Genomic DNA, 11,551 nt, shown 5'->3' with positions numbered 1-11,551 from the left:
TTTTATATAATAAGAAAAACATAGAATATACACCGATTATTATTGTTTTTTTATTTTTGCAGTTCACAACACTATATCAATTATGACCATTTCAAAATACAAATCAAATTGTAAGAATTTTCGAAGTAAATATAATAGTCTATCTTCTATTATTGTAATCAGAGACAAATAAGTTTAAAATTTCTGCCACCGCCTTCATGCACTTCGCACATAGCCAGTAGTACCCACAATGCATTGTTATCTTTGTATGTATAAAGAATTCTACAGTATATGCCTATGAACTCAAGTTTCACAAAGTTACTTCAGTGTAAAATAGACTTTACTGTATTGAACATCGTCGGTATTAGCGGGTTAATATAAATTACATTTGCTACATGTAAATTAGGGTACTTACTATATAAATACGTGGCGTCTAATTTAACTGCCTAGTTTACACAATGCGAGTGTTTAATAAAATACTTCTGTTGCTGTATTTTGTATTCTTGAACATATTAGATGGCGTCTCATCGATCAGAACAAATGTGATAAATAACGATTTAAATCAATTTGTGCAAATCTTGCGTACCTTCAGTTTATCCAATGTAGACGCAAGCAGTATATTATTGAATCCGTCCAATTACGTAAAATATTACTCGGGCCTCAAAAACGAAGATCTATATTTAAATGCGCCACAACTGATAAAGAAATATGGTTATCCTGTTGAAACGCATCATGTTACCACTAAGGATGGATACATTCTGACATTATTTAGAATTCGATGTGGGTCTATACCGGTGTTATTATTCCACGGTCTTCTATTAAGTGCAGATGATTTCATAATAGCAGGACCAAATGAAGGATTGGCATATCTACTAGCTGCAGCTGGTTACGACGTTTGGTTGGCCAACGCACGCGGGACCAAATACTCCAGAAGACACGAGACGCTAAATCCCGACAAAGACTCAAAATACTGGAACTTTACCTTCCATGAAATTGGTGTAATTGACACCCCAACGATTATTGACTATATATTGGATGTTACTGGATATTCAAAATTAATATACATTGGACATTCACAAGGAACCTGTATATTTTTCGTAATGTGCTCAGAATACCCTGAATACAATGATAAAGTTTATATTATGTTCGCTATGGCCCCCGTAGCATATATATGTAATATGAAAAGCCCATCATTCAGAGCACTTGCGTATTTTGTAGACGAGGAATACTTTTTGTATAAACATTTGGGATATCCCAATGAAGTTTTACCAAGCAATGCATTAACAAAAGCAATTTCTGGCATCGTCTGCGGTATAGCGGGCCTCGCAGTGGCTACTCTTGTCTGTACAAATATAGCATTTACGTTTTTTGGTTATAATTACTCTCTAATGAATGTAACAAATATACCAAACATTGCACAGCATGCACCATCTGGGGCATCTGTTAAGCAAATTTTGCATTATTTTCAAGAAGTAAATTCATGCAATTTTCAACAATTTGATTATGGTCAAAAAAAAAATATTCAAATGTATGGTAACAAAACTGCGCCGCCATATTACCTTGAAAGGGTCAAAGCACCTGTTTTTATCTTCTACGGTGATAATGACTGGCTCGTAGATCCTAAAGACGCATGGAAAACTAGAAGTCAATTACAAAATGTCATTGAGTTTTACAAAGTGCCTTACTCAAAATTTAACCATTTAGATTACTTGTGGGCCATAAATCCGAAGACATTGGTATATAACAAAATTTTGAAAGTACTAAGAAAATTTGGGCTTAATAGCAAAGATACTATGTGTTCAAAAAAATAATCTGAATGAGGCATGTCGTTTTGTCATGGTGACAAATTTAAGCTACCTACCTAATAAAAAATATTATTTTTTACAATAAAATTAAGCATTATTAACAATTATTTTAATATTTTGTGTGCCTTTTTTAGGTGGGATAAAAACGCGTTATTACTACCGTCACTGAGAGGAGACGCTCCTTCTTAAACCTGGATGTCTTGTTTCGCCTAAGATAGATGAACAGGAATGTCCCACCTCTATGCCGCATTGCAGCCCCTCTCTATACGAGCCCACTGGCTTAAAGTGCCCACGAACTGCTAAAGATGTTCTTGGCATCTACATATGACTGCAGGAGATCAACCACGTCCACCCGCAATGTTATCTACCCAGCGCCTCTTACGTATTCTCTGTATGAGGGCGGGATTGATCGGATCACAAACTCACTCTTCGATCTCCTTCTGCGAGAAAACGCACCCAGAAACTGGCCATCCTCCGGCAACTGACCATGACTAATAATATCACAGGCGAAAATGAGAGATCTTCCGATTCGATATCTGCTCTACGTTGTAAATTCCACGCTGAGCATTCCTCGAGAGTATGTTGAACCATGTCCTCGCGGCACCTATGTCAAAAGTGGCGAATTAACGCATTTACCGCCAATAGGCTATTTAAATTTTGCCGCCTCTTCTGACCTCTGCATTTTGATATCCTACACGGCCAAGATAGGTGAAAGGAAATATTTTAGATTTATAAGACTAAAAAATGTTTCTTTGTTTTTAATATAATCTATATTTTATGAAAAATTAAGAAGAAGAAACTAAACATGTCCAGTAAATTTTCTAAACTAATAACATTTAGGTATTGTAAACCAGTTTAGTAAATTTTCTGAGCTTCTAAATAATGTAAGTAATCCATAAAATCAATAAATACTTACCTAAGTACATACAACCAAAAAAAAAAAAATTGTTTGTGAATACACTTTTTTTTATTATATGGCTACAAGCCCTACACTTTACTTTTTAACCGACTTCAAGAAAAAGGAGGTGGTTCTAAATTCAACTATGTTTTTTTTTATGTTTGTTACTTCAGAACTTTTAAGTGTATGAACCGAATTTGATGATCCTTTTTTTATTCTAAAGCTGGTGCTTTTCGTGTAGTCTTATATAAATTTCGTTGTTATTAGACCCTTGACTTCAGAAATACCTCAGAAACTATTAAATGAAAATAATACTCTCTCCTTAAGTAATTATGTGCTGTTTTTATAGGTCTTTCGTATTAGTACCATTAAGTTAGATATAAGTAAAATCAAAGGCATTTGTTAAAACCATATATCATTGAACGTATGTACAAACGTAGAAAACACTTTCGCTAGTCAACATAGGCTGTATCATCGTTGCTCTGATGCCTGGATCATAAGAATGTTTAAAAATACGCGACTGGAAACGTCAAGTTGTTGGTGTTAAAGTTCATAATGGGTTATCGGCGTTGATAAAATAAACTAAGTCGGTTTTAATAAAAACATAATTGTTCATTATTAATCAGTGGAGACAGTCAGTAATAATGCACTACGAAATGTGTATGACGTTATTTAAAACTGGCATTTACACGGTACCGCGACATTATACAACAATTTCGCCACAATTTATTCGAAAGAGCAAAACATTGGTGCACAGGAAAATCAGCTGTGAGGCAAGTAAACAATTCGTGTTAAAGTTAAATTGGCCACACTTTTTATTAACGAAGAATGTGTTTTTAAACCATGCTTTGGAAAGTTTAGGTTAAAAACTTGTTTGCTTGAATTAGAAAGTTTATTCTACTTTACATATTTCACTGTGAGTATAATACTTTCTAAATATAAAACTGAATGTCTTATTTTGTAATTTTTTAAATTAAACGCACGTTCACATGTAACATAATGTAGCAATTGTGCGATAAAGACGATTATCAACTTGTTTGTGATTGCGTCGCCCATTTATCAACGTAAGGTCAGCGATTCCTTATTATATTATGAAACGTTTGGCAATCCCTAGGTCAGTCATTATTTTTGCACTTACAACGGCGCAAGTGAAGATAGTTTAAAAAGTTTTAATAAATTTCAGCCTTTATATTTAACAAAGTATTTGAGTACCTCTCCAACCATGAGTAGCCAACTTCTGAACGGAAATTTATGGGACACCGATCCCGAACTATATGATTTAATTAAAAAAGAAAAAAGCCGCCAACATGCAGGGCTGGAGATGATTGCTTCAGAAAATTTCACATCAATTCCTGTATTGCAATGTCTAAGCACATGTCTGCACAACAAATACTCAGAGGGAATGCCACATCAAAGGTATGTTTATTGCAAACCTCATTTAATTTATTTTATAATTCTATACATTGCTTAGGGACTTATTTTTTATTTGATTTTATATGAAGAACCAAAAGTGTGAATTTTGTTGAATTAAATTAAAAGTATCTTTTTATAATAAGTGGATCCTCATGCATTATAATTAAACAATACCATTTATACTATTTTCAAATTTAAGTAAAATGGGCTAGGCTTATCTCATACTCATAATAATCTTTGAAAATATTAACAAATTGAGGCATCAAAAAAAGGTTGAGTACAAGTGTAAATTTCCTGTGGTCTTAGAACTGTAATTGCCTTTTAATATCTCTAAAGAAAAATATAAAAGAACTATAGTCATAATTGGATGTAAGGTCAAAAAAGAGCCGAGTGTGCCAAATTAGTTCTAGTCTATAAGGTCTACATTTTCCATTAATATAATCTTCTTAGTCAAAATATATTAATTTCAACTTATTAACAAATCATAAAATAGAATATCAATGAGCAGAAATACGATTTAAACTTCAATCATCACTATTTTAAACTTGGGCTGGATCCTTTTTGCATATATACATGCAATTATGCACAAGAGTTCTATGATTTAGCTTCATCTATAAAATAAATCTGTATAAAATCTAACCCATCCATTTTTTTTTAAACAAGATGCTTTAATTACTTGAAATAAAACTTATATGCCACAAATAATTCCTCTTTTAATTCTACCTGTATAATAAAAATAACTATACTTATCAATTGTGTCTATAATTATGGTTGGCACTAAATTACATAAAAAGTCACAGAATTATACCAAATATGTTAATCATTATTGATGATGGATTATTATAATATCATTATCATTTAGAAGTCTACCGCTGAACATAAGCCTCCCTTAAAGATCATAATAATATGCATATTATCATCCATACTAAGGCATAATATAAAAGCGAAAGCAACTCTCTGTAAAGCTTTTATGACAAAACCACTGCACTGACAATGATGAAATTTTGCTTGAAATATACTTTAATATTTATAATAGACATGAATACACATTACATATAAAAAAAATATGATTACACCTAGGTTAAATCACAAGCAAAACCCAGTTCTGAATAAAGGTTTATGTATCTTGCAGATATTATGGAGGCAATGAATATATTGATGAAATAGAACTGCTGGCTCAGAAAAGATCACTTGAAGCATATAGATTAAATGCTGATGAATGGGGTGTCAATGTACAGCCCTACTCAGGTAATATCTTAAAAACAGTTTATAGTAAACAGTTTCAAGCAATATTAGGATTTATTCAACACTCTGTGTTATTACCAGATTGTTATAAAACTGCACAACTTATTACTTAAATAGCATAGCAATGTATAGTATTATCTTTATGTATTATCATACATAATAAATATCATATATTTTAAAACATATCTAATTATTAACCTAAGATGATTTTCCAGCCACATTTTTAGGCTACTACAGCTACAGCTACTACTAAAGAATAAGTAAAGAAACCAATATTGGTATATAATATTTTATTTTTACTAAAGGTTCACCGGCAAACTTTGCTGTCTACACTGGTATAGTGGAGCCTCATGGCAGGATCATGGGTTTAGACCTACCTGATGGTGGGCATTTGACCCATGGTTTCTTTACGGCTACTAAAAAGATCTCAGCCACATCTATGTTCTTCGAGAGTATGCCTTACAAAGTAAGTACATTGTTAAATTCAAACATGATGTCAATTCTGAACTATTTTTATGTAACTTAGAAATGGGTAGTAAAAACTGATTTTTACATATCTTACTGATGAGTACATATTTTATAATAACTACACACCATTGCATTTCATGGAATATTTTGATTTAGTTAACTGCAATTGGTATGTAATAAAAATAATACTGATCAAGCCAATTGTCATCTTCAAATAGTTTTGATGGTCAATTTTATTGTAATGATGCCAGCCATAGTAATTTAAAAGATATAAAAAGCTAGATATAATGTCGTTAAGCAGTAACGTAACAGCGTGTCGGAACATGGCCTTAGACATATTCTGATAATGTCTTAGATAACTTATAAATAGATACGAAATAAAATAATAACCTCGATTAAACAGAGTGTATAGGTCGTCTAGAAAACGCTGGTTTAAATTCAGTTATCAATCAATTACCGAAATAAAAATATCTGCGACCATGATAGATGCAGCTCTTATATAACCACTTCTTTAACTAAGTTCGGCCAAATTGGATATCACTAATATAGCATTACTTATAATAAGTTTACATTAATATATTATATCTGAAAAATGTTCCACATAATTTTTCATACAATTGTCTGCAAAAGTGAATTTTGTTCGGCCAGCGTCGTAGGCTATGCTTTCATGGTGTACCATTACAGATGTAAACGGAGGTTGTGTGAATTCAGAACAGTCCTACAATTTTGTAACATGAATTAAGATTTTTTCCTAACCATCTCATTGTTTATAGGTGGATCCAAAGACTGGCTTGATAGACTATGATAAACTGGCCGAAACCGCGAGACTGTTCAAACCTCGCCTAATAATCGCCGGTATCAGCTGTTACTCCCGCTGTCTTGACTACAAACGATTCCGACAAATTGCGGACGAGAATGGAGCGTATCTCATGGCCGATATGGCTCATATTTCCGGGCTTGTTGCTGCAGGTAAGTCTCAGAATTGAAAAATTATATATTTATTTTATAAACGGTAAAGCTATGTTGACTATGTGCTAGCTAGACTGGGACAGTACCCTTATCTCATTCAAAAACCAACTTCTTATATTTAGTTCTATAAGACGATAATATTGTCGAGATCCCGTGAATGCTAACTTCCTTCTAATCTTAGTAACGAAACTACGAATTCTCTGATAATATGAGCATTCAGAAATAAGAATAGATATTTACACTTGTTTTTCGTTAATTTACTGTCAAAGGTCTTGCACACTCATGAACTTTAAACAATAATGAAAATCGTAGTTGTTATTGCTAGAGTAAATATATTAATGACGCAATAAATATAATATTATGTTTACTCTTAATAAGCCGTGTAAACAAAACAAGATAAATTTAATGTCGATTTAGGTCATGAATCCATTCACGTAATACTTATTATTTATTTCATTTCATCATACGTGCGTTACAATAATGTTGTTATGAATTTATATTCAGTTATATTCACTAGGTACCCAGTCTCTAAAGATCGATCAATTTGATGACTAATTTAAACAGAATTTAGATCAATATTTGATACGCGCAAAAAATAAAAATCACAATTGTGAACCACAAGCAATAGTAAATGAAATTGGCCCAGGTTTTAGAATCGGCTGTATTTCTGACGTCAACCGCCTCTCCCAGTTTTGAGTAAATCTTGTTAGAAATGCCACACAAAGCCATACACGACCAGCGGATTCGAAACCCGGACCGCCTGGTTTACACCCCGAATATGCTATCACTATACCAACCAGAGGAGATAATTACTGACACTATGAATGTCATTATTATCGTAGTACAAAATTAATTCCAAGGTTTATAAATCTCGTTTGGTTTACAAAGTCTTTATTGACATTATTACCATGAGATAAAGTGCGTTAAATTGGTTCTCAAACTTTTATTAAGAACAAGCTACATTATACCTGAATAACACAAGCTAACGACCTCCTAAAGTGTTAACTAATCGCTCATCACTTAAGGTGGACAAGAGTAATACCGACAAAGAAGAAAAAGAACACAGACTTTATTAAAATAACTATATTATTTTTTTATTTGATTATAATTATTACTGAAAATAATATTGACAAGAGATAAGCAATTTACTTAGTTTTATTCTTAAGAAAGAAGTTTAATGAATTTTGAATTTTTGACCTCAGGCGTGATCCCAAGTCCGTTCGAGTACTGCGACATAGTGACGACGACCACCCACAAAACCTTGCGTGGACCACGCGCTGGTGTCATATTCTTCCGCAAGGGCGTGCGCTCTGTGAAGGCTAATGGCACGAAGGTCATGTACGATTTGGAGAACAAGATCAACCAAGCGGTGTTCCCGGGGCTGCAGGGCGGCCCACACAACCACGCCATAGCCGCCATCGCCACTGCCATGAAGCAAGCCACCTCTGCTGAGTTCGTAGAATATCAGAAACAGGTGTGTACTTATTTAGTAATTACGATGTATTTCATCCCAAACGCAGCTACAGTCTTAAGAACTAAATCATGAAATATTGACTGAGTTCTCGAAATAAGTACATTATTTTCATGTTAATTTGGGAGATAGTGTCATATAGTTTTTTGTGACAGGAGATAGTGTTTATATTGTTGTTTTATAACTTCGAAGTGACGAAATATATTGTATTTGCGTATTAAAACTCGCTCGCATTAAAAGTGAATAACATCCCGAGGCAACGCGAAGACCGTAAGCGCAAACTGGCCTAAACTTAAGACAAAACAAAAATGACTTTACCAGTTAAGGCTAACGTTAATTTACGTCCTAAAGATAACTCACACACAAAAAAAAACGTTTTCACCTGGGAATAATGCAAAATTGGGTAAAGCCGGTTTAATCATGAATATATCGTTTACGATTGTTATGTTATGCCTAAAACATAAAATGGAGGTTTATAACAATTTTGCAATGACTGTCTCAATTAAAACTGGACTGATAACTGTTACTTCAGTAAACATCATTAGGTATTATAAAATTTGGTTCATTTTGTGTATCATACAATATTTTCTTATTATTGAGCAACAGTTTAGTTAGATAAATAACCAGTTATAGTCGTTATTTCAATGTCATTACTTATTCTTATTTTGATAACTGAAGGTGCCCTATAATACAAGGTATTCTCGTATCATGCAACTCTCGTTATGTTAATGTAACAAGTTTATTGTAACTAATTAACAATGCAATTTCTTTGGAAAGTTTGCAAATACAACGCATTCAAACCCACATTATTGTTGCTTACTAATATATTGTACTATTTATCTAAAGACAGCAAAATATAAGTTATTATGGGCTCGAGACTGGTGGGTCTTGATTTTGATTTCCTGGTTAGGACTTTGTGTTTTTTTTTATAGAATCGTTGCGTTATTGGAGTCCACTATAAAGTAAAGTATCTAATTCTGTAAATTTTCAAGCTTACGGGACTTGGGGGGAAGTCTCGCGTGTTTAGAATTATTTATATTATATTTCCACTAGTTTAAAAACATCTACGTAACGTACTACTCTACATTCAATTTGAAAATATGACTAATAATTATTGCTGCAATATATGTGGGTTGCATTGACCACACATTAGAGTGGGTAAGGGCAGACAGAAGAATGTTATGTACAAATAACTATTCGATTATTGTATTTATTTGATATCTTACTATACACGACATGAACCTTGAGGGAAGATCTCATAATTCGCCTCACAAGGTTATTTTTATACTTAGTGCGTTATCCATAAGGCCAATTACATAATATTAAATACCATTGATAAATTTAATAGAATTATAAATATGCTAATTATGGCAAACATTGTGTTATCATTTATTTAAAGTACATTCATATTATCATAACAATGTGATGTTTGAAAAGAAAATATTTATGGTTTATTTTAACAACCTAGTAGTTGTTACAAATTATACAAAATCGATATATTAATACGAGAAGAGAAAACTCTGTTCATCTTTTGAAGCACATTCCATGCACGGGGGAGTGTGTGATTTGGCATATGGCTCGCGGCTACTCCCGCGTGCAAAAGTTTTCCTGAATTAAAGTCTCGTTGTATATTTTCCCGGAATAAAAAGTAGTCTGTGTCCGTCCTAGGATCTCAAACTATCTTCATACCATATTTTATCGAGATCCGTTGGGTAGTTTTTGATTTTATCGCGTTAATATATTATATAAAAACAAGAACTGCCTTAAATCTTCTGGTGATATGACATAAAATGATTGAATTATACATAACACATTATAATGTTATCGTTCAGGTGATAAAGAACGCTCAGCGCTTGTGCGAAGGTTTGAAGTCGCGCGGCTACGCGATCGCGACGGGCGGCACGGACGTGCACCTGGCGCTGGTGGACATGCGCAGCGCGGGGCTCACCGGCGCGCCCGCCGAGCGCGTGCTGGAGCTGTGCAGCATCGCCTGCAACAAGAACACCGTGCCCGGCGACAAGAGCGCGCTGCACCCCAGCGGCATCCGGCTCGGTAATACCGTTCAATATACCATCACGCCTTTTTCACATTTCAGGGGTTGACTGAGGAGTTCTCATTGTGTTGAAAACGCTTATTGATAGTCGAGTAAAATATTCACACCTATCTTACCTCCAATTCAAACAATTTAGGTAGCAAGAGCTCAAATAAAAAAGCTCATTCCAGCAAGACTAAAAATGAACTGCGTTAAAACTCAATTTAAAGCGGAGATAAAGAGAAAGAAAACTATAAAAAACATAACATAAGAAGGGAATCGCGTTTGGATATAATTTGAGATGGAAAAGTTAGATGATTTCTAATGCTTGATGATAAATCTGTATATCGTGACTCTTCATTGAAAATAAACAAATTGGTTAGATAGAATAGCCTGGCAAACTCGTAATCGTTTTTTATATGTAGAATTATTTCCCAACTCCAAAACGTTTCCGATTCTAACTAATACACTAAAAATAGTCATTTAAAATATATATCTTGAGAACTTTTAATGAAATTCTTCATTGACTCCAATATTAGAATATCTGTAGAAAATATTAATAAACCAAAGTTTTGTAGCTTCATAAGCTTTATTTATTTTTATTATAATTCGATTTTTTTTATCAGGTACCCCAGCACTAACAACTCGAGGGCTTAAAGAAACCGACATTGACCGTGTGGTAGATTTTATTGACAAGGCACTGAAGATTGCTCAAGAAGTCACAAAGGTATCTGGACCGAAGTTAGCAGACTTCAATAAAGCCATTGAAGAAAATGCTGAATTCAAATCCAAAATAGAAAATTTAAAAGAACAAGTCGAAAACTATAGCAGATCATTCCCGTTACCAGGCTTTGAGAAATATTGATTTCTTAAAAATTAAGGTTATTTACTATGTTTAGACATTTACATTTGTGCATTTATATTTTTATTTTATTGTTTACATTCATGTATGGCTATGATTAAACATTCGATTCTATTGAAAGGTGCCTTAGTTATAGTGATTGCGAATAGTTTATAAGAATCTCTCTGTACTGTTATCTAAAAATATACTATTTTAACAATATATTGTTTGTATGGATGATACCTACACAAATAACCCTTGTTCCATAATCATAAGAAGGCTCAGGAAATGAAATGCGCATATTGGAGATTCCTAGCCCTTAACACTCGTAAATACTCTCACAATGCCTTAAATACAGATCAGCACAAGCTGCTCTTATTGACATCTAATCATAATAAGATAGTCTTAGAAATTGTTAAAAAGAATACTG

At 33.3% G+C, this 11,551-nt stretch overlaps 2 protein-coding genes across 3 annotated transcripts; both read left to right on the top strand.

Annotated features, from left to right (window-relative positions):
• The first annotated feature begins 335 nt into the window (after positions 1 to 335).
• Positions 336 to 3,113, top strand: LOC115443591 (lipase 3-like). The gene has a single exon (XM_030169051.2). The coding sequence runs from the start codon at positions 438 to 440 to the stop codon at positions 1,788 to 1,790; it is 1,353 nt and encodes a 450-aa protein (XP_030024911.1). The 5' UTR covers positions 336 to 437; the 3' UTR covers positions 1,791 to 3,113.
• Positions 3,114 to 3,195: 82 nt separating this feature from the next.
• On the top strand, positions 3,196 to 11,343 carry LOC115443590 (serine hydroxymethyltransferase, cytosolic). 2 transcript variants are annotated; one of them, XM_030169049.2, is made up of 8 exons: positions 3,196 to 3,455; positions 3,866 to 4,098; positions 5,228 to 5,343; positions 5,646 to 5,806; positions 6,582 to 6,777; positions 7,980 to 8,251; positions 10,081 to 10,300; positions 10,907 to 11,343. In XM_030169049.2, exons 1-8 carry the CDS (start codon positions 3,327 to 3,329, stop codon positions 11,143 to 11,145), a joined length of 1,566 nt encoding a protein of 521 aa, XP_030024909.1. In that variant the 5' UTR covers positions 3,196 to 3,326; the 3' UTR covers positions 11,146 to 11,343. The 2 variants fall into 2 exon arrangements, with proteins under 2 accessions (XP_030024909.1, XP_030024910.1); XM_030169050.2 differs by having other exon boundaries at positions 3,427 to 3,598; positions 10,907 to 11,145.
• The last annotated feature ends 208 nt before the right edge of the window (positions 11,344 to 11,551 follow it).

Source organism: Manduca sexta, chromosome 12 (genome assembly GCF_014839805.1).
Source record: "Manduca sexta isolate Smith_Timp_Sample1 chromosome 12, JHU_Msex_v1.0, whole genome shotgun sequence".
Classification (NCBI taxonomy): domain Eukaryota; kingdom Metazoa; phylum Arthropoda; class Insecta; order Lepidoptera; family Sphingidae; genus Manduca; species Manduca sexta.
The sequence above is the reverse complement of the archived record's forward strand: the minus strand, read 5'-3'. Positions and strand labels throughout refer to the sequence as shown.